Here is a 16,798-nt window from a genome sequence, read left to right as displayed (position 1 = left end):
CTTCAAATCCGATCATACCGCTAACTAACTTTGACGCAAAAATTAAAAACTAAAAAATAAATAAAATAACAATAATATAATGCTTATTGCATAGACCTGTTGAGGATTATTGGGAGTGAATCTCACCTTGTTAATTTAGTGGAAGATCATGGGTTTATAAGTGAGAAATCTTATCTCTCTTGGTATCATGCCTTCTGGGGAAGCCCAAAGCAAAAACCTTCCCCAGAAGCAAAACCATGAGAGCTTATGCTCAAAGTGAACAATATCATACCATTGTGGAGAGTCATGATTCCTACCATGGTATCACAGCCATTGTTGTACTAGAAAAATTAACCATCAATTTGATTAACTACTCAAGTATGGTAATGGTCATAATTGAAGACTATCTTTCCTACAATTATTGTAGGTATCCGGCATTGATATTCATGGTTTAATCTTCCTCTTAATTAGTCCAGACGAGATTCCAACAAATATTATGCCCATGAGTAAGTACTGAATTTAAAATCATAAAGTAAAATGAGTTTAATTACAGGATAATTAACATCCACTCTTTTTATAAAGTTGAAAATGGAAGTAGTCACTCAAACTAAAATACTTAACTGAAAACTCTGAACACTAAACCGATGATATTTTAACAAAATTAACCAATAGGTGAAAGTGTGACCTGCGGAGCGCTTGTAAGAGACTGGTTGACTGTTTCTGCTGAAAGGGGTGGCCTTCTGGGCGACGGCCTCTGAAGCTTTAAGGACGCATTGTCATTGGTATCATATTTCTTGTGATCCCCTAGCATGCTCTCATCCGATCCCACTGCCTTTGCCTCATACATTTCCTCCAAATGACCTCTTTCTGCCAGCGTCGCACCAATGCTAATGTCTTTGAATTCATGATCTGCTTGCTGCGGCGGCGTCATTCCTATGCCTTGCAGCCGGAGATCATCCGGCCAGTCCAACGCATATTTTCCGGATCCGTAGTTTGCCGGTGGCCGTGGCTTCTTCTTTCCCAAGCACAGTAAGCTCTCGTTGTGAGGCATGAATCCATCCACGTTTTGCTGAAGATCCAGCTGGTGGCCTCCATAGAGGTTGAGGTCTTGAAATGAAGGGAAGCCGAGAGGGGTCCCAAAATCTTTGATACCTCCGCCCATGTAGCCAACACCTTGTTGATTATTATTGCTTGGGATTCCAGGCATGAGCTTGTAGCCCCCGGAAGCTGCCATATCTTCACCGGCAAGGGTTTGACAAGCTTTCTCTAGTATACTCTGCATATATTTCCCTTGAGCCTCGATCCGCAACTGCAGATGTCTTTGCACCTGCATGTGCTTATATTCGTTGATTCGTTTTCCTTCAAAACTATATATCGATTGTGAATATTTTGAGCGACCAAGTTTTTACCTCTAATTGTTCGTGCAATCTTCTCTGCACCTCCATTTGCATCCTAATCACATCAACCATGTTTGAGTTGCTACTACAAATGCCATTACACAATAAAATAAAATAAAAAATCGAACCCTTCCTTAAATTACCCGCAAATGATAAAATCATCGCTACTTCAATTATTATATTTAATAATATTATTCTAATAGCGAAGGAGGAAGAAAAAGGAGAAAAAGTTATATTTATTCTATTCAAATGAATTAAAGGTTAGGAATCACGGATCCACACAATGGTATGATGTTGTCCACTTTGAGCATAAGCTCTCATGGCTTGGCTTTTTTGGCTTTCGGCTTCCCAAAAAAACATCATAACAATGGAGATAGTATACCCCACTTATAAATCCGTGATCTTTCACTAAATTAACCAATATGGGACTCACTCCCAATAATCTTCAACATTAACAACGAAGAAAGTTGTTGCGAGAAATAGCTATATATATATATTAATACACATACTCATTCATGGTGCGGTTGATCATATTGGATGAAGAAATCGTGTTTCGATGAAGTTCTAGACCTGAAGCTGAATCAAGAGCGAAATAGTTCATTGTGAGATGAAGATGTGTATATATATATAATAGGTGTGTAAGTTGGAGGTGGAAAAAAGATGTGATACCTCGCATACCATCCTTAATTGAATGATCATTGAACTCCTTGTGAGGCTGCTTTCCCAGTCTAAATTTCTGTTAGGTTAAAATGAAAAAACGTGGTTATCTTACAATATATAAGCCAGCGAAAACAAAGGCAATATCCATATAGTCATAAATAGATATAGGTGTTATGTATACCTGGAGATGACTCTTGAGGTGGTAAAGGGTAAGACCCTTTACTCCCATAACTCGCATGATGGTCTTTGGGGTTGCCTCTGAATTAAAATGAAAACAAGTTAATTATGTGATTGATATGATGTGCTAAAATGATATGATATATATATATATATATATATATATATATATATATATATCGAGAGAGAGAGAGAGAGAGAGAGAGAGAGAGAGAAAGAGAGAGGAAAGAGGTGGCGGAGGAGGAGGAGGAGAAATTAAGAAATATTAAATTAAAATTAGGTGGTAAGGCTTGGGAACTGAAGCATTACTATCAGGGCCTCCGAGCTGAGTGACAGCATCGACAAAGCGCTCATGAAGCTCGACAGTCCAACGGAGGCGGGGCTTGGGGTCGGTGGTGAGGACGAGACCAGAGTCGCCTTGTACGCACACCCCTCTCTCGTGAGAATTCATACTCGACGCTTTCTTCGGATGGAACATTCTCTCTACCTCCGAAGCGAATACGGATAGATTCAAGAACAAATCCCACCCCCAAAGTAGTAGCTGCCGACTCACTTTGGCGGTGAAGCCCTTAATTCGCTTTCTTTCTCAACTCAAAAGCACCTGACCCTCCCTCAGACCATCTTTAATTTAGATAAATAGTATAAAGTAAACAATATACAATGTCCATTCTCTCTCTTTCTCTCTCCTCTCACCGTGTATGAGCCAGAGACAGCCATTAATTAAGTAGTAAATAAACCCAAATTCGTCATGCTTTATGTTTGTATTTTATGCATTTTCAATTACCAGCACAAATCTCATCACTTCCTAATACAGTAAATTATTATATTAACATCCTCCATTGATTAATTTTTATTGAGTTACACATCTTTTTACTTTTAGTTTAATTATTACATGACCAAATAGGATCCGTTCTATCCCACCAATGGTACAGATGTGTTTGAAAAGTTTAAACACACACATCATTAGGTCATTTAGGTCATTCGAATCAAAATACCAAACAAAAAGTTTTTCATCATAACATTATAATATTATGTCTTATGTTATTGTGTGTTTAATTTTCAAATCCTATAATTATAATTACTTATACCTACACCAATATTTTATTAATCTTTTTACCTATTACATTTTTCATGATTAAATTAGGTGAAGGGTTGAGTTATGATCGCATGTAAAATTATGCACATAATTTAAGGTATACTAATGATTCTTAGAAAAAAAGCGATGGCGATGTGGAAATCAGTGTAAAATACAAAAGGGGAGAATGTTTGTGAAGCTTTTTATGACACAAGTGGAGGGACCTTCCCATCTTCTAAAGTTTTTAGTTTTAGACTAAAAAACTGACCCTTTATCTCTTTTGTCCAATTCAAGCTTGTCTTCTCTTCTTCCACTTCTCTCTCTGCTCTTTCTTTCCTTCCGTCTCTCTACAGTCCACAAACAAACAGACAGATTAAAGTTACCTCCATGAACGCCCCCTTCAATACTGCTCCCTTAAGTTGAACGTCACATACACAAACACACATTTTAATAACCAATTACTTCGATTTCTATGCTATTCTTGTTTTTTCTGTACCCACTACAATACAAGCATGCAATTGGATGCCATTTTCAATAAATTGGAATTAGTATCAATTCCTTTTAATCTATCTACCTAAAAAAGAAAACAAATTCGAACACCATCCATGACCTGTGGCTAAATCCAAACGGGAATAAATGCTTCTCTTCTTTACCAATCAATGAAAGATTCTTTTGGCGACCAAATTAATTTGTTCAATACACTTAAGATTTTAATGTACATACAGCAATCAGCTAGGGTGTACACATGCAAATTTCATAATTCAATTTATTCAACATGCAAATTTATTTTCCAATTCAAAAAAGTTGGAGTGGACACCACGCCATTTGCTTAATATTTATGCCTCATGAAATGACTTTGGACACATATTTAAATATTGCAAGAAGGAGCATTTTTCAGAGGTTGATGGAATGTTCAAGATTCTTTTAATTATTTGCACTGTTTGAATGCTTAAAATGCTTGCATACTTCTTTAATGAATTAAGCTGGGTGGGAATTTAAATTCAAAAATCAAAAGATCCAGGGGCAGCGTCAAGGACATGGTTGCTTGAATTTCAAGCATCGATCTTTATATAAATATTCTATTCTTTTGGATGAATATATTCCTTTGAAGGTGAAATTGAGGGACCTATCTTTAATTTAAGTACAGTTTGAATACTTTACTGCATTCTCATCTCCTACCTTTTTAACTTCCTACTTCTTATCTCCTACCTTTTTAACTTCCTACTTCTTCCCCCAACCAATGTGCGCCATTCAATCCACCATAAGGTGCGTATACCCATGGAAAACATCACAAATGTATAAACGCCATCCTCCTTCCACTATATTTCATAATTCGCTTATACCTTATTTCTTCTTTATTTTCAAGTACCTATAAATACATAAAATACAATGGTTAAGGTTAGATACTTTGGTTCCTTTATGTGGATTATTTGTTATGACCTGATTTTTGGAACTTTGAATCTTGAAATGCGAAGAAAATAAAAGTAAAAATACGGTCGCAATTTAAAGACAAACAACACTACAATCAAAACAAATCAAAATCGACTACAAATTGGTGTTGTTCAAGTTTATTATAGATCAGGGATCAAATTCACTAAAGGACTAGCGCCTCGAGCAACCTCCTCTATAACCACATAGCTCCTGAACTCTTTCCCGCCTAGGCCAACAGTCAACAAACACCTGAAGAAGAAATGTAGAATAGGGTGAGTATAAAAATATTCAGTAAGCAGACTACTTGTAGGCTATCTTCGATCTAATTCTAGAAGCTATCACGAACTTTTCTCTAGGCTCTAAGAAGTTCGGACCTAAGATTTACAGTTATCTAAGATTATGAGAAGACTTCGAAGTTTCAAGCGGTTCTCATGTCTATCACAAACTCACTCTGAGTCCAAAAGTAGTTAACCCATCTCTAGTATTGCGGAGCTATTTTTTCTATTCTCATACTTATAAGTTTACTTTGCTTTGGTAGCGAATGAACAATATCCTAGGTAGAGGCGCGACCTCATCATATCTCATAAGATAGTATGATGTCTCTTTTTGAATGCCACCCTGCAATGTTAATTGGCAACCTTTCCATAGAACCCACCTTAGAGTCATAAAGTCTGGGGGAGCCACTTTATATACCGGCCAACTACTAGTCTACTTGTGTGGTCCCTTGTCCCATCTCAGGGCTAGTTTACCATGTAGTACCCTTGATGAGGGAGCCCTTGACCATTTCCTCAAACGATTACGACACTCTAGATGTAATAACCCAAAAGTTATAAGAAAAAAAAAAGGGAAGGGAGGTTGTAAGTTGAGAGGTGGAGAGTTGGCCTCCACTATAAAAGGGAGGTTCCACGCTCCATTTTATCATCCCACTTGAACGGTTCGAAGCCAGTCAGAGAATACACTTTCTAACGGCTCAAGACCAGCATTTCGGATGATTTGGTTTGGGTCTAATATGCTCGGACCCTTTCCTTCTAGTTTTAACTCTTCGAAAGCGTTTAAAGTTAGTATGACATACCTTTTAGCTAGTTTAAAATTTTGGAGTACGTTTAAATTATTTACGCATAATTAGGCTTATCTAGTTTAAATCATTAGGAGAAGTTTAAATTATTGTAAGTCAATTCTCATAGTAGAATTCTAATTTATAATTGTTGGAATTCTTAGGCAAAAATAAATTTTAGAGAGTACCGTTAAGCTAGCATCAATGAGTCATAGTAGCTTCGACCTATGTCAACCAAGTAAATGACCTTATTATCGGCTCGATCGGAAGATTTGCCTTATGTATGACGACACGTGCCCAGTGGCCCTTGCACGTGTCATTTATGTTTTATGTTATGTGATGTTGTAATGATCTTGTATGATGATGTGACAATGTTATGTAATGATGTGATGATGTTATGTGATGATGTGACGATGTTATGTAATGATGTGACAATGTTATGTGATGATGTGATGATGTTATATGGTGACGATGTTATGTGATGATGTGACAATGACGTGTCATTTCTTTCTCGAATGTTGCGTACCTTCTTTCTGCCTCGTTAACTTCCGAATCTCGTATGCATGGGGTGTCCCTCTTGTAGCAGGACACCCCCAAGGGCGAAGTTTGACGCATCTGTTTCGACTTTGAAGGGTTTCATCACGTCAACAATCCCATTCTTTAAGTTGTCGAAGGCTTCTTGACAATGTGGAGTCCAACTCCACTTGTTTCTCTTCTTTAATAGTTTAGTCAAGGGACCTACATGCTTTTAGAATCCTTCAACGAACCGCCAATAATAATTTGCTAACCCAAGAAAGAAGCGCACTTCTATCACTAAAGAGGGGGTCTTCCAATCCTTGATGGCTTTGAATTTCTCTTCTTCCATACCCACCCTGCCTGCTTCGATTACACGTCAGAGAAAGTTGATTCGCTGTTGCGCGAACGTGCATTTTCCCTTCTTCACATATAGTTGGTGTTCTCTCAACTTTTCGAAAATTAACCGCAGGTGGTGTTGATGCTCTTCCATGGTGGAGCTGTAAACCATTATATCATTCAAGTAAACTACCACGAATTTATCGAGGTACTCGTGGAAGACTTGGTTCATTAATGTATGAATGTGGCAGGGGCATTAGTCAGACCAAAATACATGACTAGGAATTCAAAAACCCCATATCTAGTGACGCAATTCGTTTTGGGCTCATCTCCCTCGAAAATCTGAACTTGATAGTATCCTAACCTTAAGTCGAGTTTCGAGAAGTATTTCGCACCATGTAGTCGATTGAACAAGTCTGTGTTAGGAATCACGACTCTCCACAATGGTATGATATTGTCCACTTTGAGCATAAGCTCTCATGGCTTTGCTTTGGGCTTCCCCAAAAGGCCTCATACCAATGGAGATAGTATTCCTCACTTATAAACCCATGATCTTCCACTAAATTAACCAATGTGGGACACTCCCAATCCCAATAATCCTCAACAATCCTCCCCTCGAACAAAGCACACTATAAGCCTCCCCTTATCGGAGAAGAGATGTTAGAACATATTTGGGATGACAAGACACCGAAAGAAGCATGGGACACGTTCGTGATGTTGTTCTCAAAGAAGAACGATACGAGGCTACAACTTCTGGAGAATGAGTTGTTGTCAATTACACAACGTGATATGACAATTGCTCAGTACTTCCACAAGGTCAAATCAATCTGTCGGGAGATTACTGAACTAGACCCAAAGTCCGCCATTGTAGAATCTCGAATGAAGAGGATTATAATCCACGGATTACGACCGGAATATCGAAGCTTCATTACTGCTGTACAAGGATGGCCCACTCAACCAACACTTGTAGAGTTCGAAAATTTGTTAGCCAGCCAAGAAGCCATGGCTAAACAAATAGGAGGCTTCACATTGAAGGGTGAAGAAGAAGCACTCTACACGAGTGAAAGTCGGAGCAATAATAGGCCGTCTAGCAAACGTGGATACAATGGTGACAAAAGAAGAAGCCACCAAGGAACCTCACAACCAGAGAGAGCTCAGAAGAACGACAACAAGAGTTTCCAAGGAAAGAGATTTGGAGGTATTTGCTATAATTGCGGGAAAAAGGGCCACATGTCTAGAGATTGCTGGTCCAAGAAAAAGTCTGTTGAAAGCAATGTGGCAATCTCCAAAAAGGAAGAGGATGAATGGGATGCAGAGGTACTATGTCCAATAGTAGAAGACGAGCAAGCACTCATGGCAATGATGGAAGAGCATATCGATTACGAGGATGACTGGATCATTGATTCAGGATGCTTAAACCACATGATTGACGATCAAAGCGGTGCAATAGAAGAGGGGTGGCCCTCAGAGAAGGAAGTATTACCAGGCCTTGAGCAAATTGAAGAAATTCTTCTACAGAACACGGGGGAGCAAACTGAAGAAATTCTTTTACAGAACACGGGGGAGCAAACTGAAGAAATTCTTTTACAGACCACAGAGGAGCAAACTGAAGAGATTCTTCCACAAAAGACGGGGGAGCAAATTGTACACATTTGCTTAAGTGCTGATGTGCCTGAAGATTCAAGTGACACTAGTGTTGGTGAGCAAGAAGTGATTCAACCAAGCGAGCCTAGTGAAAATGAAATGACACCTCAACAACTCAGACATTCACAAATAATCCTAAAGGCAAATCCAGAGTATGCCAACGCAGTAGAAGACGAAGTTAATGAGCCGGAGACAGATGAAGAAGCATCACAAAACTCAGCTTGGCAGAAAGCAATGGAGGAAGAAACTATAGCCCTGGAACAAAATCAGACTTGGGAGTTAGTGCCAAGACCAAGAGATACCAAACTCATCTCTTGCAAGTGGGCTTACAAAATAATGTGTACCTCGGATGGATCAATCGTGAGATACAAAGCTCAGACTATAGATTCAGGGTTCTCTAAAGAATATGGACTAGACTATGATGAAACGTTTAGTCCAGTGGCAAAGATCATTATCGTACAAGTTCCTCTAGTACTTACGGTAAATAAAGATTGGAAATTATGGCAGATGAATATGAATAATGCTTTCTTGCATGGAGAGTTAAACAGAGAGTTCTACATGAACCAACCGAAGAAATTTGAAAATGAAGTTGGAGTCATTGATCAATATATGCAAAATCCGAAGAAGGCTCATTTGGATGCGTCTCGACGAACCTTGAGATATGTCAAAGGTACAATCAATTACGATCGTTTATACAAAAGAAGCGAAGACTGGAAGCTAGCTGGATATAGTGATGCTGACTATGCACGAGACCATGATACTTGGAGGCCAACCACTGGGTATGTGTTCAAGTTTGGTTCAGGAACAATTTCTTGGTATAGCAAGAGACAACCAACAGTATCATTATCAATTACAGAAGCAGAGTATAGAGCAGCTCAGGAAAATACATGGTTAAAACTTTTGATGGAAGATTGGCACCAGAAAATTGAGTATCCAATACCACTTCATTGCGACAACCAATCTGCGATTCGCCTAGCAGAAAATTCGGTGTTTCGTGCTAGAACAAAGCATGTGGAGGTGCATTGCCATTTCATTAGAGAGAAGGCCCTAAAGGAAGAAATCGAGATGCAGCAGATCAAGACAGATGACCAAGTGGCAGACTTGTTTACAAAAGGGCTGAATACTGGCAAACGTGAGAGCTTTCGCTGTCAGCTCAACATGGTGCAGCGAATGAGGACTAGTGCTGAGGGGGAGTGTTGAAATATCATCACTAGCCCAATAGAGTCAAGCCCAATAATTGTACTAGCCTAATAGAGTCAAGCCCAATTATTGTACGAGCCCAGTATATTTATTTTAGTAGAGACTTTAGGAGTAAGAGATCTAGATATTTTAGGAGAAAGATTCAGATTTGTTAGGTCTAGATACAAATCTGGTAGGTATAGATTTAGATTGGTTAAATATAGATTGTTTAGGCTCAGTATAAATACCCCTCCACCCTACCTAGGTTATTCATCCAAAAAAAATCCAAAAACAATAAAAAGAAGAAGTATTCTACAGAGTGTCTTGTATTCTCTTCTCGATTGGTGTTAATAAAGAGTGCGAGTGTTTCCCACAGTGAGTTGTGTTCAACAGTCTGTAATGATGGGCAGAGGATATTTATTTCTGATAGTGATTTTGTTTAAGGCGCGGTAGTCTATGCATAAGCGAAGACTCTCGTCCTTCTTCTTCTGAAATAACACTGGGGCTCCGTAAGGAGCTTTCGCAGGTCTGATGACCACGGAAGTAAGTAGTTCATCCCGTTTTTTTCATAGCTCCGCTAACTCAGGTGGATTCATTCTATACGCGTTCTTTTGTTGGTTATAAACTTGTTTTTTTTTTATTTTGCTTTATAAGTTTTTTGGGGGTTAAAAAAAATAGTGGTTAGTATTTATTTGATTTATGTTGCTTATTTCTACATGAAAGAAGGCGGAGATATTGGAAGTAGTGAAAGGAACTAGTTTTTAGGGAGTGGAATAGTAGAAGGAGTGGAAGGAGTGGTGGAGTGCTGGCTGATTTGCCATAGAAATGAGTAAATTTTCCTTATATAAGGAAAATGGTGCCAAGTTCTAAATACACCACAAAAAGAAGAAAATTAATTTGTGTGTCTTCACTTCTTCTCCCCTTATGTTATTTTTTTCTTTCAATTGGTATCAGAGCTACAAGATCAAGGCTTGTTTTCAATCATGTCTCCTAGAGATTGAGCGGTCAAGAAGGGAGAGAGATCAAAAAATGAGACAGGAATCGAGTGACAGGAGCCAAAACACCGGTGCGATAGAAGGTGATGCCTCACATGAAGTGAGTGTACAGATTCAAGAAAAGGAGGGATCTGTCACAATCAAATACCCGATGTTGACAAAATGCAACTATGCAACTTGGGCGATTAAGATGGAGGTATTTATGAGGCACAAAGTGTTTGGGAGGCAATTGAGTCACCCGAAACAGTAGATAACCGCAAAGATAAGATGGCTTTAGCAGCTATTTATCGAAGTATTGGAGAAGATACATTGCTACAGTTGGGTGCCAAGAAAACGGTCAAGGAAGCCTGGATCATGTTGATATGAATCTAGGTGCGGAAAGAGTGAAAGAAGTAAGAACGCAGACTCTCTGGCGGGAGTTTGAAGCGTTGAGGATGGGTGATTCAGAAAGTATTGATGAGTATTATGGAAAATTTACCATTATTGTTAACAAATTGAGAGGCCTCGGCAATACTGTGGATGATATCCAAGTAGTTAAGAAACTTCTACGATCCACCTCTGCAAAGTTTCTTCAAATCACTTCAACGATTGAGGAGTTTAGTGATCTCAAAACGAAATCCATTGATGAGATTATTGGATCACTCAAGGCACATGAAGAAAGGTTGCAAGGGTTTGGAGAAAAAGATGAAACCGTTCTCCTCACTCATGCAGAATGGAAGGAACGAGAATATGCAAAATCCTCAAAGAAAGAATGGAAGGATCAAGACAGTTCTAGAGGAGGCAGGGGATGAGGTCGTGGAAGATGGAGAGGTCGTGGGAGAAGTGACTGGCATCAAGGAGATGAAGGAGAGTCGCAAACTCAAAAGAAGAAATTTGACAAAAGTAAAATTAAATGTTACAGGTGTCAGCAAATGGGATACTTCGCATCAGAGCGTTCCACAAAAGACGAACAACTCAACTTGATCGAGATGCAAAAGGATGAGGAGTCTTCATTGCTGATGATAGAGNCGAAGTATTGGAGAAGATACATTGCTACAGTTGGGTGCCAAGAAAACGGTCAAGGAAGCCTGGATCATGTTGATATGAATCTAGGTGCGGAAAGAGTGAAAGAAGTAAGAACGCAGACTCTCTGGCGGGAGTTTGAAGCGTTGAGGATGGGTGATTCAGAAAGTATTGATGAGTATTATGGAAAATTTACCATTATTGTTAACAAATTGAGAGGCCTCGGCAATACTGTGGATGATATCCAAGTAGTTAAGAAACTTCTACGATCCACCTCTGCAAAGTTTCTTCAAATCACTTCAACGATTGAGGAGTTTAGTGATCTCAAAACGAAATCCATTGATGAGATTATTGGATCACTCAAGGCACATGAAGAAAGGTTGCAAGGGTTTGGAGAAAAAGATGAAACCGTTCTCCTCACTCATGCAGAATGGAAGGAACGAGAATATGCAAAATCCTCAAAGAAAGAATGGAAGGATCAAGACAGTTCTAGAGGAGGCAGGGGATGAGGTCGTGGAAGATGGAGAGGTCGTGGGAGAAGTGACTGGCATCAAGGAGATGAAGGAGAGTCGCAAACTCAAAAGAAGAAATTTGACAAAAGTAAAATTAAATGTTACAGGTGTCAGCAAATGGGATACTTCGCATCAGAGCGTTCCACAAAAGACGAACAACTCAACTTGATCGAGATGCAAAAGGATGAGGAGTCTTCATTGCTGATGATAGAGGCGTGTGAAATTAAAACCACACATGACAAAGAGCCTGATTTTGTGTGTTAAATGAAATTATAGGGCCGCCACCCGCCAATATTGGAGCTGAAAATTTCTAGTTCCTAGATACTGGAGCAAGCAACCACATGTCAGGAGAAAAGAGGGTGTTTCGTGAGCTCGACACATTTGTTGTTGGAAAGGTACGCTTCAGTGATAACTATGTAATAGACATTTGTGGTCGAGGAATAGTGCTCCTCAAATGTAAAACCAATGAGCACTTGATCTTATTGCAAGTGTGTTACATACCTAAACTCAAAAGCAATATTATAAGTTTGGGACAACTGGATGAGAGTGGAAATAAAATTGTCATAGAGGACAATGTGATGAAGATATATGACAGGGCTAGGAGCCTGATTATTATGGTGACCAGACAATCCAACAGATTATATGTAGCAAAGCTGAAGCTTGCGGATCAGGTGTGTTTAATGACAAATATTAATGGTGGTTGGCTCTGGCACGCTAGGTATGGACACTTGAATTTTCACTCTTTAAAGCAATTAAATGACAAAAGAATGGTTGAAGGGTTGCTGAAAATCACCTAGGTCAATCAATTTTGTGATGGGTGTTTAATTGGAAAGCAGCATAGGACTCCTTTTCCCCAAACAACAACATATCGTGCGAAGGAGTCATTGGATCTTGTCTGTGGAGATCTATGTGGACCTATTCGCCAATGACTTATGGAGGTAATAGAAATTTTATGTTACTAGTGGATGATTTTTTCACGATTTATGTGGGTGTTTATGTTGAAAAACAAGAATGAAACACTGGTGGTATTTAAAAAGTTCAAGATCAGTGTGGAGGTAGAGAAAGGCAAGAAGATTAAGAGATTTAGAACGGACCGTGGAGGAGAGTTCGTATCTACTGCTTTTAAAGACTATTGCGAGAATGAAGGCATGAAAAGACTTCTTACTGCACCATTTTCACCACAGCAAAATGACGTAGTAGAAAGGTGTAATCGAACGGTGGTAGAGATGGCTAGATGTATGTTAAAGAGCAAAGAGATGCCTGCAAAATTTTGGGGAGAGGCTATCAAAACTGCCGTGTATATTCTGAACAGATCGCCAACAAAAGGAGTTGTAGATGGTACATCGTATCAAGCTTGGTTTGACAAGATACCAAAGGTTCATCACTTTAAAATCTTCGGGTGTCTTGCTCATGTCAAGAATACATATTCACACCATCCTAAACTTGCTGATAGGAGTGTGGAGACAATTATGTTGGGATATGAAGATGGAACCAAAGCTTACAGACTATTGGATCCACAAAAGAACAGAATTATGGTGAGTAGGGATGTGGTGTTCGAAGAGGAGAAAAAGTGGTATTGGGAAGAAATCACAAACGGTGATGATGAACAAAGAGGAACTTTCACCGTCCAAATTTCAGAAAAACAGAGTAGAACAGATGAGAGGAATATTGAACATATCGAAGTTGATCCAGATGAAAGACAAAGGAAAAATTCGTCCTCAACTTTATCAACGCCAGACAGTACCTCAAATGCATCATTGTCAAGCTCATCAACGTCAAAAAAAATTCAGGTCTCTAGAAGATATTTATAGAGAACTGAACGAAGCAGAGGAGGAAGTAGTGGACCTTTGTTTTCTTTCTATAGAGGAGTCAACCTTGTTGAAGCTAATAATAGAAATTTGAATTTAGTTACTCCGGAGAAGGAGGAGGTGAATTCAATTTCATCCACAAAAATCTCAACTCACTCCAAGAATCAATGAAATCTCGTCCTATAAAAGGACCTCCCTTTCCCATCCTTCAAATCACTCCTCTCAATCTCACTTCAATTTTTTGTTGTCACCAACAANTAACCTGAAGGCCAACCTACTTAGTATCGGTCAGTCACAAGAAAAGGGGTATGTGATCACAGAAATTTTCAAAGGAATAAAGACGTTGTCTTCAAAGAAGATGGTAACTGGGTTGCCAGATATTACTCCTCCAACAGAAATTTNATGGTCACTATGATCATTGGGCGATTTTTCTCATATCAAAGGAGTTTTTTGATATGGTGGAGACAGGTTATGAAGAGCCAAGTGAAGGCGAGGTACTCTCAGCTGGTCAACAGCAACTGTTGGCAGCATCGAAGTTGAAGGACCTGAAGGTCAAGAACTATTTATTTCAGTCCATTGATAGGACTATCTTGGAAACAATGCTTCAAAAGAAGACATCCAAGAAAATTTGGGATTCTATGAGGAGGAAGTATCACGGCTCAACGAGAGTAAAGCGTGCTCAACTTCAAGCAGTTAGAAGAGACTTTGAAATTCTCCAAATGCAAAAGGGAGAAACGGTGAATGATTATATTGGCAAGGTTATAAGTCTTGCAAGTAAAATGAGGATGCATGGTGGTTCAATCACGGATGTTGCGGTCGTAGAAAAGATTTTGCGATCACTAACTCCAAAGTTCCATTACATTGTATGTTCTATCGAAGAAGCAAACAATGTCGAAGAGATGCAAATAGATGAACTCTAAAGCTCTCTGTTAGTACATGAGCAGAGGCTCAATCGTACAAGTGCAATAGAGGAGATGACGCCTTAAAGAAGAGGCAGAGGTCGTGGGAGAGGCAGTCGAGAAAGAAGTGGAGATGTTGGCAGGTCAGCAGATCTAGTCAGAAACGATTATGACAACAAAGGCAAGAGACACTTTAACAAGTCCAAGGTGGAATGCTACCGATGTGGAGGCCTTGGACATTACAAAAATGAATGCTATACCAGGCTCCAAAAGGAGAAAAGAGATCAATCCAATTTTGTGGAGAGGAGAAGAAGAAACATTGGTAATGTCATTCCATGCTATGAAGGTTGCAGATCAAGGTGTATGGGTCGTAGACTCTGGATGCAGCAACCATATGAGAGGTTGTAAGCAATTCTTCTCAATTCTGGATGAAAATTTTCATACTACGGTTTCTCTTGGCAACAATTCAACTATCCAAGTGATGGAGAAAGGAACCGTAGATATCAAGACTAGAAATGACTTTGTAGAGTCTATTTCTAATGTATTCTACATTCCTAACCTGAAGGCCAACCTACTTAGTATCGGTCAGTCACAAGAAAAGGGGTATGTGATCACAGAAATTTTCAAAGGAATAAAGACGTTGTCTTCAAAGAAGATGGTAACTGGGTTGCCAGATATTACTCCTCCAACAGAAATTTTCGAGAGCTGTGTAGTAGAAAAATATGAAAGAAATTCTTTTCCATCCGGAAAATCAAGAAGAGCTCAAGCAATTTTGGAGTTGATTCATTCAGACATATGTGGTCCCATCTCTCCAGCATCAAATGGTAACAAGAAATATTTCATGACCCTCATCGATGATTTTAGTCGAAAAACATGGACTTATTTCTTGCACGCCAAATCAGAAGCCTTTGATTGCTTCAAAAAAATTTGTGCTACTATGAAGACGGAAACTGGAAAAAGAGTCAAGGCTTTAAGAACTGATAGAGGTGGAGAGTTCTGCTCAAACGAGTTTATTACATTTTGTGAAGAGAAGGGCATAAGGAGGCAGTTAACAACAGCATATACACCACAACAAAATGGTGTGGCCGAAAGGAAAAACAGGACCATTCTCAACATGGTTCGAAGTTTACTAAATAAAGGAGAAGTCCCGAAGGAATTCTGGCCAGAAGCTGTCGTGTGGTCCGTTCACATTCTCAACCGGAGCCCTACTTTTTCTGTTAGAGATATGACTCCACAAGAAGCATGGAGAGGAAGAAAACCTGTAGTAGACCACTTTAGAATCTTTGGGTGCATAGCATATGCACACGTTCCTAATGAGAAAAGGAAGAAACTTGAGGATAAGAGTTTGAATGTGTGTTCCTTGGAGTAAGCGAGACCTCTAATGCATACAAGCTCTATGATCCCTTGACAAAGAAGGTGGTGGTAAGTCGTGATGTAGTTTTTGACGAAAAGAAAACTTGGATATGGAAAGAAAAGATCACTGTGAATCAGCAGATTCTTGTAGATCTTGAAGAAGAACAAACTGAAGCTCCTATTCAGCCTCACTATGAGCATGGAGAGAGCTCATCACAAGCTCAACAAGAAGAACCAGTAGAAGAAGATCATGATCATAATCAAAGAAATCAAAGAACAAGAAAGAGACCAAATTGGATGATTGATTATGAGATGGACTATGAATCAAGTGATAGTGGTTATTTTGCATTCTTTATGGATAGTGATCAAATTGTCTATGAAACAAGAAGAACTAGTAGAAGAAGATCATGATCATAATCAAAGAAATCAAAGAACAAGAAAGAGACCAAATTGGATGATTGATTATGAGATGGACTATGAATCAAGTGATAGTGGTTATTTTGCATTCTTTATGGATAGTGATCCAATTGTCTATGAAGAAGCGGTAAAGGAGAAGAAATGGAAGGAAGCTATGGACAGTGAAATCAAATCCATAGAGAAGAACAAGACTTGGGAGCTCACTGATCTTCCTAGAGGGTAGAAAGCAATTAGAGTAAAATGGGTTTTCAAAATCAAGTTGAATGAAAACGGTGAGGTGGATAAGTACAAGGCGCGACTTGTTGCAAAAGGATACAAGCAAAAGTATGGAATTGATTATAAGGAGGTATTTGCACCAGTGGCA

At 39.1% G+C, this 16,798-nt stretch overlaps 2 protein-coding genes across 4 annotated transcripts; one reads left to right on the top strand and one right to left on the bottom strand.

The window, feature by feature from the left end:
- Positions 1-479: 479 nt before the first annotated feature.
- LOC111784683 (myb family transcription factor APL-like) lies at positions 480-2,866 on the bottom strand. 3 transcript variants are annotated; one of them, XM_023665299.1, is made up of 6 exons: positions 2,523-2,866; positions 2,218-2,294; positions 2,046-2,112; positions 1,886-1,952; positions 1,389-1,461; positions 480-1,306 (listed from the first exon to the last, which is right to left on the bottom strand). In XM_023665299.1, exons 1-6 carry the CDS (start codon positions 2,689-2,691, stop codon positions 641-643), a joined length of 1,119 nt encoding a protein of 372 aa, XP_023521067.1. In that variant the 5' UTR covers positions 2,692-2,866; the 3' UTR covers positions 480-640. The 3 variants fall into 3 exon arrangements, with proteins under 3 accessions (XP_023521067.1, XP_023521068.1, XP_023521069.1); XM_023665300.1 differs by having other exon boundaries at positions 1,389-1,458; XM_023665301.1 differs by having other exon boundaries at positions 1,389-1,431; positions 2,523-2,857.
- Positions 2,867-10,805: 7,939 nt separating this feature from the next.
- LOC111784686 lies at positions 10,806-11,234 on the top strand. Its single transcript, XM_023665303.1, has one exon. It carries the CDS (start codon positions 10,806-10,808, stop codon positions 11,232-11,234), a length of 429 nt encoding a protein of 142 aa, XP_023521071.1.
- The last annotated feature ends 5,564 nt before the right edge of the window (positions 11,235-16,798 follow it).

Source organism: Cucurbita pepo, unplaced genomic scaffold, assembly GCF_002806865.2.
Source record: "Cucurbita pepo subsp. pepo cultivar mu-cu-16 unplaced genomic scaffold, ASM280686v2 Cp4.1_scaffold000260, whole genome shotgun sequence".
In the NCBI taxonomy this organism is placed as follows: domain Eukaryota; kingdom Viridiplantae; phylum Streptophyta; class Magnoliopsida; order Cucurbitales; family Cucurbitaceae; genus Cucurbita; species Cucurbita pepo.
This window is presented reverse-complemented; position numbering and strand designations above follow the sequence as displayed.

What these genes read in the sequence shown, in the direction of transcription:
- LOC111784683 (XM_023665299.1), bottom strand. Translation starts at nt 2,691, where the DNA reads ATGTTCCATCCGAAGAAAGCGTCGAGTATGAATTCTCACGAGAGAGGG. An exon ending in ACCTCAAGAGTCATCTCCAG is followed by an intron (nt 2,113 to 2,217) that starts GTATACATAACA and finishes TTAACCTAACAG; the next exon opens with AAATTTAGACTGGGAAAGCA. An exon ending in AATTAAGGATGGTATGCGAG is followed by an intron (nt 1,953 to 2,045) that starts GTATCACATCTT and finishes CTCTTGATTCAG; the next exon opens with CTTCAGGTCTAGAACTTCAT.
- LOC111784686 (XM_023665303.1), top strand. Translation starts at nt 10,806, where the DNA reads ATGAATCTAGGTGCGGAAAGAGTGAAAGAAGTAAGAACGCAGACTCTC.